The 22,752-nt window shown below is 47.1% G+C and overlaps 1 protein-coding gene across 2 annotated transcripts in view; it reads right to left on the reverse strand.

The window, feature by feature from the left end:
- Positions 1–15,197, reverse strand: part of mxi1 (max interactor 1, dimerization protein) — a 30,088-nt gene extending 14,891 nt beyond the window's left edge. The window contains exons 1-3 of one of the 2 annotated variants that reach the window (XM_042103455.1): positions 14,873–15,197; positions 12,278–12,380; positions 8,438–8,467 (exon numbers count right to left, since the gene is read on the reverse strand). In XM_042103455.1, the coding sequence (XP_041959389.1) occupies positions 8,438–8,467; positions 12,278–12,380; positions 14,873–15,095 (356 nt within the window). In that variant the 5' untranslated portion in view covers positions 15,096–15,197. Of the gene's footprint in view, positions 1–8,437; positions 8,468–12,277; positions 12,381–12,673; positions 13,202–14,872 lie in introns of those variants that run through there. The other variant, XM_042103456.1, reaches the window with a different exon arrangement.
- Positions 15,198–22,752: the final 7,555 nt, after the last annotated feature.

Consider the following 22,752-nt stretch of genomic DNA (forward strand, 5'->3'; position numbering starts at 1 on the left):
TGGACAGGTCTACCCTAGACAGGTCTACCCTAGGGTGGGGGGTGGGGGGACAGGGAGCTGGCTCCCAGAGAGGTAGGGAGAAGAGGGACAGGAGTGGCTAGCGTGGGTGGGCTAACGCAGACAGGCTTAAGCTCTGGGAAGCCAAGTCCAGGCTCCCTCTGATATTTGGACATGACAGCATGGGATCTGAAATGCACAAGCAGCGAGAATGGGAACCAAAACACACATCAAACAAACAAACAAACATGAACAAGCCAACAGGCCTCACTCTCACATGCTCGCTCGCTCTCTCTCTCTCTCTCTCTCTCTCTCTCCCCCTCTCTCCCTCTCCCTCTCCCTCTCCCTCTCCCTCTCCCTCTCCCTCTCCCTCTCCGGGGCAGGGCAGGGTAGAATAAAGTGAAACTGAAAGCAATTACTGAGCTGATTTAGCCCCATTATCACGCCTGCTCTGTGAACACTCGCCAAGCCTCAACTAGGCATCCGCACTGAACCATGGCAGGGGAACACATCAGGGAGGGAGGGAGGGGGGAGAGAGAGAGAGAGAGAGAGATTTTTCATCTATTCATCTCATTCAAATACTATTCTTTCAAAACAAAGCTGTTTTTCTTACTATGTGCTTAGTTTGTGTGCATTTTATAATCCGTGTGATCTCTGCGGCGTTGGGCAACACTGTAAATACCATGGTCATGTCAATAAAGCTTTTTGAATTGAACTGAATAGAGAGCCGGAGGGGAGGGGAGAGTTTACACAAAGCTCTTGAGAGATCGAGAGTAAGTCAGAAACAACAGAGACAGTAAGTGGACACAAGGCCGGAGAAAATGAGGGACAGAGAAGGATGACAGAAAGAGGGGGATGAGTAGAACACAGCAAAGGAAGAGTGACAGCTGAGAATGGCAGTTCTCTTTATGTGTGTGTGTGTGTGTGTGTGTGTGTGTGTGTGTGTAGGTGTAGGATCCAGTCCTAACCAGCACAACATGGGGATTAGTCTACATGTGCAGCGACTTAGCAGTGCCCCCCCCCCCCCCCCCCCCCCAAACCCATCACCACCTCCCCCCCTGTAGACCCCCCTCACACACGCCTGATGAGAACTACACCAGATAACCCACTTAGACTCTGTGTGTGTGTGTGTGTGTGTGTGTGTGTGTGGTGTGTGTGTGTTAAGCAAGAGCACAGGTTACGCTGTATGGTCTTAACATCTGTAAAGCCCCCAACAGATGACTGCATACCCAAAACAATCCACTCTCTCCTCTGGCCCCTTCTCCATGTCCAGCCTCCCCCCATCGCTCTCATCTACACTGACCCTGGGTCATCAAGGCTTTGGATTACACACTAATACCACAAGGCTGCCCTAAAACATGGAGCGAGAGAGAGAGAGAGAGAGAGAGAGAGAGAGAGAGAGAGAGATCACATGAACACAGATGTTAGCTTTGGAGACCACTCATCGACTATAAAGACACACACACACACACACACACACCAAATGAACTGGCCCAGAATCAAATAGGGCTTGAGAGCTGTAATGCAGCACCAGCAATCACACACACGCCGTGTGGCCCAGATTTGGGATGTAGATTGCATTCCTGCAATAATACCGCCCCCCCCCCCCGCCCCCCCCCCACCACCACCACCACCACCACCAGCACCAGCCACACCGCCACCCCCAGCAGCACCCACTCTCCAACTCCACTGCACTGCACTGCTCTGCTGCTCTGGAAGTGGGCCCGCTAGGGTCTCCTTTTCTCTAAGGCCCCCCTCCCCCCTCATCCAGATCCACGGGAAAGGGATAAGAGCTGCACACTGACCAGGGATCCACGGTCACCAGACCAAAGACTAGCTGCTCTGTGGATCCCAGATCTCATTGGTTGGTGAGGGAGGTGGGGGATGTTGGGTTGGGAGGGAGAGCTACTGGTTGATTGATCCTGGTGGCAACCACCCCCCCCCCCCCCCCCCCCCCCCCTCCCCTCTAATCTGCTCCCCCACCTCTCTCTCGTTCTCTCTACTTCTCTCTCGTGAGGAGCTAAATATAGCTCTCCTTTCATCCCTTGATGTGGTATGGGGGGTGGCAGTGCGATCACTGGCATATCCTTCAAATGTCAAAAAGCAAACGATTCCCCACCCAAACATTTCAATCCATCCTGCAGACCCACAAGGTGCTGACATCCCAGTGGTGGAGCCCAGTCTGACAGAAGACGTGTCTCCTGGGGGTTTGGTGCTCTGACCTTGAAGATCTCATGGTCTACCAGTCAACTAAGCTGTGGAAGTCACAACACTAGCCACAAGCCCACTACGGAGATAAGGCGATATTCGAGCTTACAGGTGATCATTGGCTTCATGCTACCTGGAAAAATAAATTTGCTTCCCTTTTATCAGGCTGATAGCTCCTCTCAGTTGTCCTGTGTAGTCCAGATTTGTCTTTAGCAACGGTAGCCTTGGCTAACATGCTAACTGTTCATATTTAGCACAAAACACTGGCTGCAAAAGGAACCTTGGCCAACTCAAAAATGGTGTTAATTATGAACCACTCTGAATTTCATGGTAATTAAACATCCATACACCAACGTGTTTTGTATTGAAAAATGATTTAATGCAGATGAAGTGTTAGCTGTCTGCTTCAAATTCACATTCTGTGGTTATAAACCTAAAAAGTGGTGCAAATCCAATTGGCTTAGCGGTTATGCCAAAATGTTAAGCAGTGTCGTGTTATTGTGTGCTGGCCATTTTATGGGTTAATTGGTAGTAATGCAGGATTTGGCATTACGTTAGTGACTATTTATCTGACCTGTTTCTGCGCTGAATCGCCCTTACCTGACTCAGTTAATCCCGCTTTCTGCCTTGACACCACCCTCTACCACTAAGCACAGGTTGACCAGAGGGTAAAGGTGAGGCCAAAAACTCAGCTCCGCAGAAGCACGACTAAGGACCATAAGTGATAATGTGGAAAAGATTAGCCTCCATACATCGCAACTCGCCCCACTTTGGCCCGACAACGGGGAAGCAGCTACTGCGCACCTCAGTAATGCCTGGCATTAGGAACAGGCCTGAGACACCAAAGGACACTTTGGCTACTTACAAAACTCAAGCTGAGCTGTCTGAGGTTTGAAAATCCTCCCAACTGTTTCTGTGTCAACCAATCTAAATTTGCAAAACTCACAATTATTGAAACTGAGTTGCCTGCGGAAATAAGCGGGCAAAACTGGTCTGACTCATTTCCGAGGTGACAGGAAGGAAGGAAGGGGTCATGGGGCTTACCCAGTGTGCCCAATGCTACTGGCCAGACATGACAGACGTGCAGGGGGCCAAGAGGTGCGGGCAAGGCCAGCTTAGGGGGGAGGGGGGGGGGGGGGGGGGGGTAGCTGAGAAGGGACTGGGGCCCAGGGGTAAAACTCTGCCCTCCTTCAGGAACACGGCGGTGGATGGCGTTTCTCACCTCACCTCATCACGCCCCTTCACCAACGAGGTCTCAAAAGCAGGGTGTTCTTTCACAGAAAATCCACCCGGGGAGAATGTAGGGCAGTAGAAACATGAGAGAGAGAGAGAGAGAGAGAGAGAGAGAGAGAGAGAGAGAGAGAGAGAGAGAGAGAGAGAGAGAGAGAGAGAGAGAAAAAGAAAAACAGCACAGCTCTGACCTCCAATTCTCAAATGACATTTCCTCCACTTTTCTGAGCAAAAAGGAGGTGGTTGGTGTGTCCTCAAAAATAAAAAAAGCAAAATGGAAAGAAAGCCATGACAGTCTTGCCCAAGTGTATGGGTGGGTGTGGGCATGCAAGCAAAAGTGCATAGCCTGTTCCAGCATACCTCAAGTCAATGCTGGCTAGTGTGTGTGGTGTATGGTGTGAGCTTATTAGTGTGTTTGAGCATGTGTGTGTGTGTGTGTGTGTGTGTGTGTGTGTGTGTGTGCGCAGTGAGTGTGCCCCAGCACGTGTGTTGAGAGCATTCTGTTCTGCTGGACCAAAGATCAACTCTACTAAGCTGCTTTATCCTGGCCAAGAAAAGCTTACACGGCATCACACAGCACAGGAACAAATGCTTCCAGTTCCTCCCTCTGTGGCTCCGGAGTATCCCTCAGGGACAGGGCAGCGCTCCAATCCCCACTTCCTCTGAGTGCACACACACACACACACACACACACACTACCTAATATGCTCATGCACGCACATGCCCATACCCCTACATAGACACACACACAAACAAGATAGACGAATACACTAGGCACGAGGCACACGCATACAATCATCTCCTCAGTTTGAAAGTGTATGTGTGTGTAAAACATAATCATGAGACAAGAGAACTAAGGAGTGTCATGTGAAGCTATCAAGGTGAGAGAGAGAGAGAGAGAGAGAAAATAAATGAAGACAGAGAGGCAGAGGGTCCTTAACTTGAGTGACAGGTGTGTGAGACAGGAAGACTATTTGTGTGTCTCTGTTTGTGTGTCCTTAAGACCTCAGAAGGCAGAAAGCGACAAGGTCACAAAGGCACGATAATCAGACGGAAAACAATGAGTGACAGGCGTGTTGCCATGCAAACCCCTCCGCCCCCCAGGCCAATCCCCAGGAGGCGCTCGCCGATGCACCACCACGCCTTTTCCTCACGGAGAGGCTGAGGACGCAGCAGCACACGCCTGGCTATTTTCAGCCAATCCCGGCTTGGCGAGCTTTTCCTGGAGAACCGAGGAAGGCGGCCACAGCCTTCAATCAAACACAGCACTCGCCAAAAAAACCCTATGAGCAACCAGAAAAAAAAACACTGGCTGATTTGGCTGTCCAGGCAGGCAGGCAGGCACCAAAAGCAGGAAGCAGACACCAGCCACGACAAAGAAATAGGTCAGGACCGACAACGTGAGAGATCGACTGAGATAAAGGACCCTCATACTTGTGACTTCTGACAACACACAAACAAACTAAATGAGCCATAAGGAGGGATTGTTTTTTTGTGCAGCGTAGCCAAAACTGATCACCACAGTGCACGTGTGAGACGGACCTCAGGCGCATGAGGCGTGTGACCCTACAGATGGAGCGGTTAGGTGGGTGCTGCTGCTGCCGCTGCTGCACGCACGCACGCATCCTCTGCGTGGGAAGATCCACAAGTAGCACTTGCAAAAAAGACCATCTGCAAAAACAGCGTGCAGCAGATGACGTGGCCACACAAAATAATATATATATATATATATATATATATAAAAAAAAAACAAAAAAACAAGCACTCACTTTCACTTCCCACAATGCACTGAGAGCAGGACAAATGCCACTTTGACTATGTAAACAGGGAGACACTTTTTGGTCTCCAAAAGCACTGCAGGCTTGTGTGGAGTAGTGGCTGGGAAGACCTTTAATGCACTAGAGCCTTAAAGTACGTCGGAGCAAAGCGGTCCGCAACACATATGGTACGGTCCGGAGTGAGACGCCACTTGGAGAAGAAAGAGCTCTCAATAACCTCCTGAGACTTGAGAAACACCACCACAAAGAACAGAGCAGACGGAAAAAAAAAAAAAATGAAAAAAAAAAAAAAGAGAGTTGGTTTTGAAGCATACAGGAAAACCAAGCGACAAGCTGCGGGCTTGTCTGGTTGAATAGCAGTGTGTGTTTCTGTGTGTTCTTATGGGCGTGTGTGTGTGTGTGTGTGTGTGCAAATGTATGGCTATCCAATGAGTGTGTCTCTATGGGTGTGTATTTGTATGGATGTCTCTGTGTGTGTGTGCTTATGGTGTGTGTGTGCCTATGGTGTGTGTGTGTGTGTGTGTGTGTGTGTGGAATGTGGTTTCCAGCTCTTTCATCTTCCTCCCCTGCTGGTCTGGGCTGGAGGGGTTATCGCGGCCTGCGGCAGCCTTCTGAACACACCGCACTGCACGCACAGCAACACAGGCTTCCAGATCCTTTTCGCAGATAGTGAACAGACTGGTGGCACAGGCTACGCCTTCGCTCCCTCCACACACACGCTCTCCACAGCTCAATGTGGTGTTTGAGGTGTTTTTCCACATGCAATGGCTCATGCAGGAGTGGAAGTAATTAACGTAATTATAGTACTGTGTTTGCAGCAAAGGTTTTTATCTGCTGTCTGCATCTCTGGAAGAATCTACTCAGGAATGTGTCTGCATAAAATGTACATATACAGTAAAACATATTACATACACAATAGGTAAAAAAATTCACTGGCTCATTGTATTGCGTAAATATTAAGTAGGACCAACTGTTACATAAAGCAGGACCAACTGTTCTTTGAAAGATTGACTGAAAGAGTGGTTCATTTTGTATGCATCTCTGATTGGTCCAGAAGCAGCGAGCAGCCCGGTGTTACCATATGGTGGGCACAAATGGCATGTGGATGATGTCTGGTGATCAGAGGCACCAAAATCATCATGGTCACCATCGTTACACTCATGGGATGTTTCCGTCACTTTGTTCTTGTGTTTTTTGTTGCTAGTTATTTTTTTTGTAATCACCATGTGTCAGTTTCACATCTCCAGCCGCTGAGGAGGGATGCCTCACACACACGCTGCGGCCCTTATCGTTAGCGCCCAGCACCCGTTGTGCCCCGTATGCCATGTGGGTGCTATCAGCCACCACCAGCTGGCTGGGCACCCATGACTCAAAGAGAGGAGGCGAGCGAGTGAGTGAGTGAGGAGGAGGAGGAGGAGGAGTGTGAAGGCAAGGCGAGGCGCTTCTAAGTGCTTGCGGTCTATATTTAACACGCAAGGGATTCGCTGGTCAGGACGGTAACATGCCCCTTTAATACCTGAGTATTTACATCCGATGAGCCCTTGAAGCCTCCCATTGAAGTGTGCACTACGCAGGTTGCACAAAAGGTGGGCACTGCTCAGTGCTGTGTCACACACACACACACACACACACGACTAAAAACAAGTTGCACAGCCTGTATGCCATATGGTTTAAGAGACTAAGCCTCAGACAGAAAGGGCAACAAAGGGCCAGGGCTGGTGCCTTCTGTGTGTGTGTGTGTGTGTATACACACAGGTACACTGGCTGCAGGGTGGAAACCAGACTGACTCAATACTCTCTCCCGAAACCGGGATCGTCAGTAGAGCCGACCGCACGCGAGGCACACCCCCCTGCCCTTGGGCGTTGTGTTGTTGCCGTGAGTATAAAAAAAACAAACAAAAAAAACAGCGAGCATGCCCTGCACCGGCATTCCTGCCTGTTTGGGCGTTGACGTCAACGCCATGAGACGTTTCTTAGTTAGACGATGCATTCAGTGGTCAGGGGAGGGTGAGCTTCCCTTGCAGTATCAGCTAGGCCTCGGTCACCCGTCACCAACACCATGACGTTATTCATTTCTCTGGACTCACAGGCTTTATTGTGGGACAGTGGTCATAAAATGACACTATCAGGAGGACACAATACACTGGTCTGTTAGGCAGCATTTTGTCTCTGGAAGGCTATGTGGGAAATGTGACCTGCCACAGTTACAGGCCGGGGCAAATGTTTGTCTACATCATGAACTTCAATGCATGTTTGACAGTGAGAGCAACTCAGATAGAAAAAAAGGCCGCATATATACGTGTTACGTTATATACGTGCACAGACGGGTTTCGGTTTAGCGCCTTCCTCAGTGTGCTCCGAACAAAGGAAGCACCAAGCCAAACGCGTCTGTGCAATGAAAAACACGTATATGCAAAGTGCGGCCTTTTTTCTTTCTGAGTTAACCTTTAAGTTCGGCCAAGCACTCTAAAAAGTAACATAAGAGACTGAGTGAAGCCTGCTCCTACCATATACTTTGACAGTGAGAGCAACCCATCATAACACTACAATCTAATACCACAATATAACCTAAGGGGAGGGGTGGGGCATTTTTCTAATGCATACATGCCTCTGTGTGTGTGTGTGTGCTTAACTAAGCCAAGTTAATGTTACACAAACTGTTTGTACAGCTATGTATTTTTTAAAAGGGGGGCACAGCGCAGATCACGGCTCTGGTTTCTGCTTTGTACCCTGGCCGCTGTAACCCGAAACCTTGGCAACAGCACTGCTGCATAACCCAGCCGACTGTTGAGTCAGAGACGTAGAGACGCAGGGACAGGACAGGGGAGGGGGGAGGGAATGCCCTTAGATTAGCACAACTGGGTCACATCTTACTTTCGGTTTTGGAGGACCTGTTGCACAGCAGATATTGCTCTGGGGCTGTGTGTGTGTGTGTGTGTGTGTGTGTGCATATGTTTGCTCTTTGCTCTTTGCGCTTCCTGGCTTTTGCTGAAAAAGCATGGAATCTCATCCCCTTGCTAAATTATAATGTGTGTGTGTGTGTGGGTGGGTGTGTGCACGATCATGTCCCTTTACTGTACAAGTCCCTTTACTTCCTGTTAAGTGTCTTCACACTAGGTTGCTATGCTTCCTGGCCCAGAGGTCAGGAAGACAGGCACAGGCACTGCCACTGTCACACAGGGCAGGCAGCCATTTTGAGAAGAAGGAACATAAAGCACACTCACCGGTTCTTCTCTAGCTCGTTGTGTGTGGACCTGCAGCGGAAGAAGAGAAAGCAAATGAATAAATATGAGAGCACAGAGCAAAGGGCATGCACTGAGGTCTGCACATTTCCAATTTATTTGAGCAATTTCCTGCTGCACCAGTTCCATTAATTATTCAAATGATAGCACGTCAGGGCTCAGGTCTGTTTTGGCAAAACATAAATTGCCACCATCTGTCTTGCCTGCTTCCTGGTCTACTAGTATGTAAAAGAGGTCCTTATCAATACTGTATGAGGATTTTTTTTTTTGTATGTGTATGTGTGTTTATGGGTGTGGACGCGTGTCACACAATTTTTTTTTCAGTGTACTTGCTCCTGTCAACCAGACACTCCCTTTGAAAACGAGGCGTCATGCATCTTTTGTACGCCAGCCAGCCACACGTTGACCCTCACCGGCTGGCCCCCGGTGCAGCACCACACTGCCTGCTGTCATTAGGAGCGGCAGGAGACATTCGTTAATTAAAGTCTATCCAGGGAGCAGAGCAGAGGAGAGCAGAGGAGCATGTGCACTGGCCCTGCCCCCACTCACTCACTCACTCACTCACTCGCCCGCCTGTCACAGGGCATACTGCTGCTGCTGCTGCTGCCCTTGCCCACGTGCCGCTGAAGCAGAGAGCGCCCTGAGGACTGAGGATGCTGCTCCTTTACTGTACAAACATACCAACCTCCAAAACACAAACTTCTGGGTTGTATTATTCCTCAAAAATACCAACCTCCAAAACACCAACTTCTGGGTTGTATTATTCCTCAAAAATACCAACCTCCAAAACACAAACTTCTGGGTTTTATCATTCCCCAAAAATGTCTAAAGTTAAACTTTTGTTTAGCATTGTTATATGCCAAATGATTGTGCTGTTTTATTTGTTATTTCGCTTTGGCAACACTGTGTCTAGTACACTGTGTCTAGTCAGTCGTGCTGAAACAGAAACTCTGAACTGAAGTGAATAGAGAAATTGGAGGGCAGGCCAGAGAGAGAGTGAAAGTGAGAGAGAAGATATCAGAGAAGAAAAGGCTGAACAGAGGGAGAAGAAAGAGAAAGAAAGAAAAAAATAAAAGAACGAAGAGGAAAGGGAGCGTAGCGGAGCTCTGGAGGGCTGGCCCGGGCCATGCGCGGCTGGCTGGTGGAGTCAGTGCAGTGGTACTAATGCGGAGTGAGGGCACATGGGCTCTTAAGAGCCTCGGCGTGTGGCTACACCACTGCAGAGAGGGCCGCTGCTCCTGGGGGTTTTAATAGCCGTTTCTACTGTACCCAAACCAGCACAGCAGGGGGCTGGGAGCCGGTGTTTCTCTCTCTCTCTCTCTCTCTGTGTGAGTGTGTGAGCGTGTGTGTGTGTGTGTGTGTGTGTGTGTGTGTGTGTGTGTGTGTACGTGGGATTACGCATGCCCTGTCCAGTATACAGCAGGTCTTGCGGGCACTTCCCTTTTATGGGGAACTATTATTATTGCAACACTTTCTATTTTTTCCTCCCCCTGCCCCCCCCTGCTTTCTTTTTCACAGCCCACAGCCATCCCGAGGCTGACCTAATGGCCTGTCGTTTTTCTACTGCACGAGAGGATGCAAGGAGCTGGCGAAGAGAAGGGAGGAGTGAGTCGGAGTCAGAGAGAGAGAGAGAGAGAGAGAGAGAGAGAGAGAGAGAGAGAGGAGAGAGAGGAGAGAGAGAGGAGGAGAGAGAGAGAGAGAGAGAGAGAGAGATGAAGAAGGGGGTTGGGTGAGAGTGATGTGGCGGCTGCGTGTTCATGTGTTTCCACAGTTGCAGAAGCACCACGTGACTGGAGAGCAGGGGAAAACGCAGCATGCATCCCCCTCTCTCTCACTCTGTGGCTGGGCCTTCACAAAGCCCTTACAAAAAAAAACAAAAACAAATAAACAACAACAATCAAAAATAAAAAAACCCAGCACATCCTCGCAGCCACGTGGTGGATTCTCTTCCCAGATACAACGGCGGAGCATGCGCAAGGGGACTGAGCCAACCTGGGGGGCAGCTGATGCGAACAGGATGAAATCATACCCACCCCCTCGCCTTACCGAAGATGAATCCTCGCCCATAACCTTATGCTAGCCTATACAATAGACCCTAACTCATGCTCGAGAGAGAGAGAGAGAGAGAGAGAGAGAGAGAGAAGAGAGAGAGAGAGAGAGAGAGAGAGAGAGAGAGAGAGAGAGAGAGAGAGAAATGCTGGGTGGTCTTTTGCGGTGAAACATATCTTGATTAATCTATGGGCTTATCCAGTTACCTGAGCGCAGATGAGGAAGGGGAAGAAAAAATAATAATAAAATAGGCGCGGATATGAAAGGCTTCCCAGAGTTTCCTGTCAAGCACCCACTACAGCCTTTAGTCTCGACAGAAGACCAGATAATGTGTTTTTTATGGGTGCAGATAAACATACAGCCCCCTGCATCAGCCGCTGAAGACAATTGTAAATCAGCAATGCAGAGATAGTAAAGAGTATGGACCAGCGGCTGTAACATCCAATCCACGCGCACACACACACACAAACACATGCGCGAGAACATAGGGCTGCAGAGAACAACAACCTCAATGCAGCAGGGCAGAATTCGCCCAGGACCTGGTCAAAGGTTATGTTATGTGCTCATTTAAAGTCAATACTTTCTTCCTACTCCTATTTCGGCCAAGTATTAAGATAAAAGGCTTTGGTGGAGTGACTAATGTATGGTGACACCAATAGCAAAGCACGGCACACGGTGGCGATAATAGGACCGGTCAATGCCAATGGGTTAATCTGACAAGGCCGTAATGCACGCCCGCAATGTTGTTTAACAAACAGCAAGGAGGACTGCAATCATTCGGCTTGTGCAAGCATTTGCTATCTTTTTTATTTTATGTTATCAATTTATGACAGCATACGGTCATATTTCGAATCACGCGATGAAATGATTGAGGGGTGGGGGGGGGGGGGGGGGGGGGGTAGAGCATAAAAACATGTTCTGTAGGCTATGTTTCCTGGCTAAAACAAGGCAAGAAGCTTTCCCAGATGAGGTGAAAATGCGGGTGCATATGGTGGATCTTCAACGCATACATCTTGGCTCTCAACGCTCCAAAAGGTGATCGAAAAGGCTAACTTGGGCTTTGCCTTCTTGTTTTTGGAAACGTGCAAAATATCGTATCAGCCGGAAAATATGACATGCACGTAGGCTAGTCTACTGGCTGAAAACACTTGCCGTTAATAAGAGCTTTTTTCCGCAAGGGTTGTGGTAAAAATTCTCTTGCTGTTTGCGTCACGCTAACACACCATATATAGGCCTGCCCCGTGTGTGACAGTAAGTGAACATTATGTAGACGGGTTACAATATCAATTAAATAAATGTATGTACGTATATCAGATTCAGAAAGAGGTGAAATCCTACAGTGTTCGGCACATCTAGATATTGTAATTTCCACCGGTCCCTAACGTCCATGCTGCAGTCGCTTTGACAATCAGCTGATGAAAGCCAACCGAAGCGGTGACCACCCCTCCCCCGAACGAAAAGAAAAGCAAACAGCTTTCACACATGTACTTGTATGGTCAAATAAATAAACGTATTAAGAAATGAAAAACTCCAACAAAACTCCGACTCTACAACTTTTCCATTGACTAGGCTAAATATACCGGCTGATGTGGACTGGCAACATAAATGATCCAAAACAGCAGTGAGTCCCTAGCTCGGCGATTATCGATGACAGTCGGCTATCCGAGATGATGGTGTTTTGGCAGAGTTCACTCTTCATATGATAGGCCTAACCTTTAAGTGTAAATATTATTCTCACATAAAGGAAAGCACTCGAATATGAGCCTGACTTACCTGTTGTGGTTGTTGTTGTACTTTTTGTTTCGAAACTTCCGTTGTCTCTGGTAATTTGTGTTCTGAATAGCTGGAAACGTCGAGGCATATCCGTGTTCACATTCTGTTTAAAGAAGATGTAGTAAATTAAGACAGTAGTGAAGGCAAGTCACACCAATACTGCCTGTTGTTTAACAGCCTATTTCTGATACATTTTATGATAAGAAGAAAAGAAAAAAAAAAAACTCCTCATAGATTAGGCTTGTCCGTCGAATTATGTTTCTTCTTCGTTGGGATATGCCAGGGCAACACACCGCAAAGAATTTTCTCCCATTTCAATACACAGTGACAAACAAGTATCCAAACGTCTTGACAAACACGAATATACTACTGACAATAAACAAAATCAAATAATACCTCGTTCTCTTCTTTCTAGATATTCCGCAGCTTCCAATAACCTCTGGATATTAATCAGCTGCACTGCCGTCATTCTGCTGAGGCTAACGATACGTGTTGGTATGATACTGTTAGCGACTGGGGCAGAATTATTTTTGAACGGGCGACAGGTTGACTACTATATTGTTTCTCAACAAGTATTGCTATATATAAGCTAAAACACGAGAACAATTTGTTCGTTTTTGTATTTGCTGGTTCTTCAAATCAAACCTTGCGAAGTAGGCAACTGACGTTTACGTTATTTGTTGCCGACGGTAACAAGCTAACTAATGTTAGCCCCGTTGCAACAAAGTCAGGCGAATTTCAGCTGTTCAAAAAAGTGTCGAGGTCGGAGTATCAAAGTATTAAAAGTGTGTAGGAAACAGACAACTACAAATTGTAAAAAAAAAAAATGAATATAAACGATATAAAAGATTCCCCGAAAGCCCACAGCCTGCAAAGTCCCTGCTGCCTATTTTCACTCCTCCCCCAGTTTGTTTACCTAGCTTCTCAGCTGAGAGGAGATGAACCTCTTCCGCAAAGCATTATGGGACATGAAGTCCATACATTATAAATATCTCCAATGTCACATACGCGTGCGCGCGATCACAGTAATCTCTATTTTGCACTTTTATTTCACTTGAACACACATACACATGGCTTGGGACAAATCTCAACGAATGAACATTATGCAAGAAAAGAAGGATGAAACATCCAGCTACGGCCCTATTGTTTTTTAATCGTAGATGCAATGAGACTTGTTCATGGAGACCATGACTACTTTGCCTTAAGAATTCGGAGGCATGGTTATCATAAACATTATGTCGGTCACATCTATAAGACGATGACCGTGTGTTTTCCGAGCAATATGCAAATATATTAAAGACACACACCAAAGACATATCACAAGTGCGAGTAGATAAACACCCATGAAATGAAATCCCCATGGTCTTCGCTGGAACTAGCCTACTCTACTACCCACGTCAAGCCAGGCCCAGCAACACATGTCGTCATTCCTACGGAGTCATTTGATTGGTGACAGAGTCTGGTAAGCACTGGCAACAAAGTAGCTTTTAGCCAATCATAACGTGAGAATTTGCGCCATGTGGAAACCATGTGGCTACACCTCCCAGATATCAGGAAGCAAACAATTGGTTCTCAGAGTTGGCCAAACAAGTGGGTTGACGTGAGTCAGACTTCTTACCGCGGAAGACACTTTTAGGTCAAGAACTAGATTTACAACGAAAAAAATGTAGAAAATTCTAAGGAAACATATTTCATCCAATAACTGCACAGTAGCAGTATGCTATAACTAGTAGAACATTCTGCTTTAGCATTGCGCTGCAGCCTATGACTTCGCAGATTAAAAGAGCTCTATTTTCCCCCCTCATCCAAGTTGGATTACAGTTCAGGCATGGGAATCGAATTCCAGGTTCCATTTAGTAGCCTAGTTCAAAATTATAGCCTACAAATGTCAGCAAAGTGTGAGATCGTTCAGTTATTAACTTAGCCTACTTCCTTCGCTATTTAGGTTGCACTAACATAACTCTTGGACCATGTCCAATTGTGAGGCTAACCCTTATATCTGGTCATACTGTAAAAACATGATATTCCAAAGAAACCAAAACTTCATTCGAGTTCATATTACAGGCCTGTTGCAGGCGTTATAGTAGGCCTACATCGTGCAGCGAAATAATTTCCAAATAAACACAATTAGGTTAGCCTACATATTGCTGGAACTAGTCTTAGCTTGAACATCCTAAAAACGCATCCATTAAAAATAATCCAAGCTGTTCAGCACATTAATGATCGGCTAAGGCAAATGTGAAATGACAGCAATGATGTATTCGTCACATCATGTTATTAAAATGAATAGCATCTATTGTTGAAATGCGATGCGATTCGAAGTGAAAATAATAGCTTAGTGTTTGTGTGTAGTCTAGCTCATAAACCGTGTGTCTGTCACACTATCTGTCTGAAATGAAATCACATGTATGGATGCAAATACTTTAATTTGCCGCATATTGGGACAGTGCACATTTGGTCTACTTATCACTAGCTGATTGCGCCTAGTTCGTTGAACTCAAGTCCTTTGTTGTCTGAGTCTGTTGACAATGAAAGTCTTCTTTCTATGAAAAGCATAAGGAGGCAAAACGTTCTTAAGTGAACAAATGAACTTACTTCCATCTCTCCTTTCAGCACTTTCAATGTAACTTGCAGCCTCTAATAAAACTTGCACATTTTTCAGAAAAGTGCCAATCTGATCCATAGGGGAATCACTGGAGTTGAAGACGTCATTGAAAGGACAAGACATCTCAAAATCATGCTGATCCATAGACGTCTCGGAGTCCAAAAATACATCTTCGGTTTTCACCTCTTTTCTTTGCCGGACACTTCGCACCATTTTTGTTGCACAGAAAGTTCTCTTCCCTGGAATAAAATATGTGGTTGCGGCTGAGCACTAGCAGGCAGCTTCTTGTGGATTTGCTCAATGAAAAGAAATGAAATGGGAAGGAGAGAAGGCAGACTCCAGCCTATCACATTCTGCAGGGTCCTTGTGCCCGCAGGGTCCTTGTGCCCGCGTGTTCCAGCATTACGTCAACTCCCATCAAAGCTGGATCTTAGCGTCATTGAGTAGGCTACCAAAGAATAGCTTAACCTACTACAGCTATACAGCCTACTGTGAACCAACGACAGATAATATCGACAACACAGTTCGTAAAAATGTATGGTGTAGCCTTGTAGCCTAATGACCAAATACCATGTAGGCCTAACCAACCTATTGATTTAAATAGCCTAGGCTTAAACTGCATAATAACCACTTCTGTAACAAGAATAAAAAAGTCTTATTTTTTAACATGCCTACATTATAAATTATACAAATTGTCTTGAGACAGTTGAACATGTCCAATAGAACAGATTGAATATAAGTAAGGGAGAGAGTAGGTGGATGAGAGTTTTACCGGCATACGTAAGTGTATTATTTTGACTTCACCATTTTATTTTCATTTTGTATTCACACCAGGCGTCCCTCTTTCAGCTCTGAAAACCAGAGAAATGGCCTCGTCTCCCTCCACTTCAAAGGGCTTGCAGTAGACCACAGCAGCGTTTGATGTGAAGCTCACAGGAAACTTGAAAGCCTAAAAGCGAAGGCAGAGCCAGTTGTCTGCCAGTGCAAACGAAGAAGACATCTCAGGAACCTAGCCAGCAGGAGGGTCTCTCTCTCTCTATCTACACCCTGTACAGCTCAAGCTGCAAAATGGATGAAAATCGTGTGTGGTACCAGGTGGGAGAGAGGGGCCACACCTGCTTAGTTGATAGTGCTTCGGGATTACACTGGTGTTTGTTTACATTATATCTGCAGGCAACAAGGAGTGCATTTGGTCTAATGTAAATCAGTCCGGATTAAAATGTAAGCTAAAGAAAAATAAGCAGACATGAGAAAAGCTCTTCACTGAGCACTGAGATGTGTAGGTGTGAAACTGGTTGTGGGTGAATGGATCTGTCATCATCTTTCAAATTAACTCCTGGCAGGAAAAAGTCAGGTGCTGTGAAACTAGTTTACATCTGTGTGACATCCTTAAGAACTTTGTGACAAATATCAATTAATTGTGATATTTTAGTTCTATGCCTATGTTGACAAATATGTCCACAACAACAATGTGACAGCCTGCATAACACCTACATAAGGTCAGCACTCTTAGGACGACAATGTAAATGCATGTATTGAAAGCACTCACAGCCCTGGGCACTTAAAAGAAAAACTGGTTATATTTAGCCGCTCCTCTCTCCCCATGTATTTCAAGTGCCTTGTTCAGTCCCTACTGTTAGTTGTTAGCACACACCTTTGTATTCACTCAGGGAGAGGTCACGACCCAAAGACAAGCGGCGCATTAAAGCACTACATGCTGACCCGAGGTAGATCATGCTGTTTATGGCCACTTTACGACCCCTGGTAACCTCTCTCCCGCCCAGTGACCATTTCAATTAAAAAGCAAGCTTCAGGCCCCAGTCACAGGAGTGATTCATGTGTCAGAGACAGAGAGAGGAGAGAGTGGCCTGTGGGGCTATATTGCAGTTGACCCTTGCGTGCACACACTCCCACCCCCAACACACAAACAAACAGTACACATACACACACACATACCAGGCACCCGGGGCTAGCTCATATTTCGGCTGTGTCGGATTGGCAGTCCCGACAACAGCTCATCCTTAGGCCTCACAGGGAGACTCCCCACATAGCTCAAATACTCACGGAGTCCATTAAACAAACTCAGTGTGTGTGTCTGTGTCTGTGTGTGTGTGTGTGTGTGTGCGTGTGCGTGTGTGTGTGTGAGCATGTGTGCATGCGTGTGTGCATGCCTGCGTGCATGTGTGTTTGTGTGCGTGTGTGTGCGTGTCTGTACCCATGGGTTGTAAGAATGTGTGTAGCTCAATAGTAGGCCCTGGGACTGCAGCATTATCTCTTTCCATGCCTTTGTCATATCTTCCACAGTGTCTGAATCACTGCCCCAATCTCCATGCCTAACTCTGGAAGAAAATGAGCAAATGTGTGATGCAACAAATTAAAACAGATGAATTTTAGTGAAATGCCCAATGGGGAAATGACAGGAAAGGAAAGGCTGGAATGAGAGGAGTGTGTATGTGTGTGTGTGTGTGTGTGTGTGCATGTGTATGTGTGTGTGTGCTTGTGCGGTTTGAAAACTAAGTAACAGCAAGTGGCCATAAAGAGCCGTGTCCTCTATCATCCCCAGCCGTCCTCTCCCGCTGTGTTCACTGGCATTTGCGCAAATGTCAGGAAACGCTGGCGCTCGCTGGGCTACTTGGGAGGGCGTAGGCGGCGGGCGGAGCCATCTTAAAACAATCCCTTTTCTGTGGTGAAACGTGCGTTATGTTGGAATGGCCTTCTGTTTCAGTAACGTAGTGTGTGCGGGCCATCGCGGGTGGAGTGGGGATTGGTGGCATGGTGTTAGGATGGGCATGTCAATCTGGGGAGTGTACAAAACAATGTGGCTTCTTATCCTCAGATCCAGGACAACATTACACATTCTAGACAGACTTATGCCCCCCCCCCCCCCCCCCCCTAACTCCCACCCACCCGCCTGCCCGAATCCCGTTACCCCTTGACCCATTTCTATGGCGATTCTCTCTCCTCCAACTTCTGGTCTCCTATTGGCCCTCATTGTTTGTGTTTGTGGTTGACATGGATACCATTGTGGTCGCTGGCTTGCTTGATTGTTCCAGCCGGTTCCCTCTTGGTTACCTGGTTAAACAGACTGGCAACCAATGTGGCAACCAACATGGCCTCATTGTCTATGTATTCCCTCATTCAATAAGACCAAACTGAGAAACTATTTGCCACTCACTATTAGTAGGGGGGGTGGGGGGTGGGGGGGGTAGGGTAGGCAACATTTCTGTTAGCACTGCAAACAGTCTCACTTTAGCTGGCAATTATTGTTTTTTTTTCAGTGGTTAATTGATTACCATAATGCTTAGTAAACTGAACTCTCCGAATGGACAAACTAATCCCTGTTTACTGATTTTTGTTTTTGTTTTGCTAATTGAGTGCTCAATGCATTTGTTTGTGTGTGTGAGAGTATATGTGCATTTGTGTGCATATGTGTGTGTGTGTTTGGTTAGGCGCCTTGTTTGTTTGGCTGAAAAAACTAACAACAGGATGAGAGACCCTCACACCCACCCGTCCACACAAACATACACACAAATATACACACATACACACACACACACAGAGAGACACACACCTCCAGCAACCACATCCTGCTGTCTGGATGTGGTGCTGCATGAGGAGATTGTACTCAGTATGTCATGTGGAATGTCATGGGACACCCGTGAGAAAACAGAAAAAAAGACAGGAAAAAAAATGCTGAGCGAGTGACAAACTGCCTTTTTTGTAGTTGGGAAAAGGGGGAGAAGGTGATTATTTGTCCTGACCTCAGCTTGCCATCCTGTCAGCGACAGTTAACCAATATGCTGTTTTCCCCTAGGACCATCAAACCAGCACGTCCAACTGTTTTCCATGTGAGATCATCTTATCACATGACCATCTCTGGACCTCTTTTCTCTGTTGGGGGTATGTGTGTATGTGTATGTGTGTGTGTGTGTCTGTGTGTGTGTGTGTGTGTGTGTGTGTGTTTTCAGGATTTTTATCTCAGTTCTGGGTTATTCTCATCCCTTCCTTTTGATACTGTATCAAAACAATAACAACAGTGGGCTCTCGTAGTGACCACACCTGCTCTCCAGGGCCTCCTTGTCCCTCTCACAGTTGAGCTGGTTTTGACCCCTGTCTGCTTCCTACTCTGATTGCGTGTGAGTGCGTCTACGTGGCTTCAGCGTGGCACACTTTCATTTCTCAGCACATGTTGGCTTTCATTTTTCTTCTGGTGAGGGGTAGGTGGGTAGATCTTTCTCCTCTATTGGAGATTAAAACAGATGTAGATGCACAAAGCAAAACACACACACACACACACACACACACAGTTGTAGGGAAAGGCAGGGAAAACCAGTTTGACGGAAGAGTGACGTTTTCCTCTCGGGCTATTTGCCCTTTGGCTCCTGGTGGCCATTGTTTCACACAGTTTCCAGGGAGTGACATCTGGTGACAAAGGCAAACGCGGGAAAGAGAAGGGTTAAACAAAAACCATACAAGAAGCAGAGCAGAGGGGGAAACACACACACACACACACACACACACACAAAATAAACATGAAGAAATACATAAATGTGTAGGCAGATTAACGTTGGTATGGACCTACACAAACACAATGCCAGTGCTCACCCTGAAATTACAGGGTTACATCTGGGTGAAGCTGAGTTTTAATTGCAAGGGGAGGGAGAGATAAAGAGAAAAGGAGAGAGAGAGAGAGAGAACAAGTTAAAACACCAGGGAGTGTAGAGGAGAATGTGAATGAAGGACAAAGAAACAGACAGTGAAAAGAGAGTATGTGAATGAGAGAGGCAGAGAATAACAGAGAAAGAGACTGAAAGAGAGAGTGAGGACAAGTAACGGAAAATAAGAGAGAGAAAAGAAGAGACGTGAAGGACAATAAGAGAGAGAACAAGCGTGAAAGAGAGAGTATAATATCCAGAAGGAGAGAGAGTACCGTATAATATCCAGAAGGAGAGAGAGAGAGAGTATAATATCCAGAAGGAGAGAGAGAGAGTATAATATCCAGAAGGAGAGAGAGAGTACCGTATAATATCCAGAAGGAGAGAGAGAGAGAGTATAATATCCAGAAGGAGAGAGAGAGTATAATATCCAGAAGGAGAGAGAGAGAGTATAATATCCAGAAGGAGAGAGAGAGTACTGTATAATATCCAGAAGGAGAGAGAGAAAGATGCAACAGATGCTCACCCCTACCAACTCCTCAAACAGACAGACAGATACAACTCTCCACCCTCTTTCTCTCTCTCTCTCTCTTTAACTGTATCTCGCTCTCTCTTTCCTCTAGGTCTGTCTCTCTCACCCTCTCTCTCTCTTCTATGTCTCCCTCTCTCTCTCTGTCAGTCTCCCTCTCTCTCTCCCTCTCTCTCTCTCTCTCTAGTGTCAGGCTCCTGGAGGAGTCCCACCCTGGCTCTCTTTGTGTTCTAGCGCCGAGCCGAGCGCCTAACCTGTCATTAGCAGGTGGCCAGAGACTCCGAGTCTGTCTGCCGAGCCTGTCTGCTGGGACCGCTGACGACGGCAGCAGTAATGGCGCGTGCACGCCCAGGGCACACCGAAGCTCCCTCCCCAAAAGGGCTTTGAAGGTTTGGGCCCCGGCTGGGCTAGTTGCGCTTGGGGCAGGGCGGGCGGGCGGACGGTCAGGTGGGCGGGCGGTGGGGCGGACGCCTCTTCTGCAGATTAGAGGGGAGGAACAGGACAACAGGAGATAAAAGAGAGAGAGGGACAGAGAGAGAGAGAGAGAAAGAGAGAGAGAGAGAGGGTAGGGGGGAAGGGAGAGGGGCAGGTAGGGAGGAAGGGAGGAACAGGTTGAAGGACCTAACAACCTCATTAGAGAAAGAATTGGTGAGAGAGAAAGACAAAGGGGGGAGGAGAGAAGGATGGCTTGGCAGGTTGAAGGACCTAACGACCTAATGACAGAGAGAGAGAAGGTGGGCTGAGGAGAGAATGAGGGACCTCATGACCTGTCCTGGAGGTCGGGGGGAGGGGATGACCTCAGACTGCAGCTGCTGGTCACTCTGTGTGCTCCGTGTCCATCTTTCGTCCATCCCTCCTCATTCTGTGTCTTTGGGCCTTTCTCCACGTCATGCTCCCTACTCCCCCGCTCTGGGGGGGCCGGTCCCCGAGGGACGCTCAGAGGTCAGCCAGAGAAATGCAGAATGGACGCTGCGCTGAGAATCCCTCACTCTATGTATTCACACCTCTGTCTCCTACTCCGCTGTATCTTCCCCCCCCTCTCCTTTTCTCTCTCTCGCTCTCTCTCTCCCTCTCTCTCCCTCCCTCTCTCTCTTTCTTTCTTTTTGGCGACGTCGGGAGCCATGAAGCAACAAACGGTCCTTGCTAAAGCCACCGAGCTGCTGATCAGCAGGAAGATCGCCCATCATGACTTCAGACTGTTGTTCTTCCGGTGCTCTGCTCTCCAGACTGCCAGTAAACTCTCTGAGTTGGTCAGTGAAAGAATTTTGTTGGTCTTGCATTGGCAGTCGGTTGGAAATTGGACTAATTTTAACATGATTATTATTATTTTATTTATTTATTTTCAATTTGCTGTGTTGTCTGTCTTGTATGTCTTAGTGTCACGGGAACGCTGGCGACTACGCCACTCCGTCCGGCATCTTTTGTGTTTGTTATTTTTTAAACGTTTTTGTCATGTGGTGTCAACGCTGGCGACTACGCCGCTCCGTCTGGCATTTTTTGTCTTATTGTCTTTTTTTTTTTGTCAATGTCTTGTATGTGGAGCGCTTTGGGTTGCACTTTGTGCATGTTAAATGAAACTGACTTGACTTGACTTGACTTTCTCTCTCTCTCTCTCTCTCTCTCTTGATCTAATATTGTTTGTAAATGCACACAACTTTCATTCTGTGTATTTTGTGCACAGTCATGTGCTTTAGATGTCCCTGTAGAGGACACACACACGGCTGCAGGTTGACTCACCTTGTTGTTGTGCCTCTTGTCGGCAGGCTGGCATTAGAGCCGTTCATGTTGACATGCGGCCTCTTGTCGGCAGGCTGGCATTAGAGCCGTTCATGTTCACATGCGGGCGCAGCCCAGTAGGCTGGCATTAGAGCCGTTCATGTTCACATGCGGGCGCAGCCCAGTAGGCTGGCATTAGAGCCGTTCATGTTCACATGCGGGCGCAGCCCAGTAGGCTGGCATTAGAGCCATTTATGTTCACATGCGGGCGCAGCCCAGTAGGCTGGCATTAGAGCCGTTCATGTTCACATGCGGGCGCAGCCCAGTGCTCTTAGGAGACGTCTGGGAGAAGAGCGGAGGTCTGATGTCATCTCAGGAAACCATGATGACCTAATTGCCCTCGGCCCTTGGGTGCGTTCTCACGCAGGCGTGGCCGTCACACCGGCTTACTTGCGTCACGCCTGTTTGGCTCGTTTCATTTTTATTTTATTTTTTTTAAAACATTACAAACACAATCACATTTAAAATCTCATGAGAAGCATTCTCATGCATTGACAATAATTTTAAAGTTACTCATTCTGGCTTGATATTGGGCTAACATTCATGGAAGGTAGAAAAACTGAGGTAACACACACACACACACACAAACATGGTGTGTGCCATTTTTCACGCACAACTCACTTCAGGCAAGTGACTCACTTCTCAGCTTTCTTATTAAATAGCGTCAAGTCAATCTATAATACATGGGTAACGCCAGGTGGAAATGAAATTTTTAAAGACTCCCTTGAATGGTCAAATAAACACACACACACACACACACACACACACACACACAAACACACACACACACACACACACATACACACACACACACACACACACACATCCTCTTTCTCCTCTAAAGCTTAAGGACACAGTTTGCAGCCTGCAAGGGAGACATTAAATGCTGGCTCTTTTTTCCCCACTGCAG

The sequence above is a fragment of the Alosa sapidissima genome, chromosome 9 (genome assembly GCF_018492685.1).
Source record: "Alosa sapidissima isolate fAloSap1 chromosome 9, fAloSap1.pri, whole genome shotgun sequence".
NCBI lineage: Eukaryota > Metazoa > Chordata > Actinopteri > Clupeiformes > Clupeidae > Alosa > Alosa sapidissima.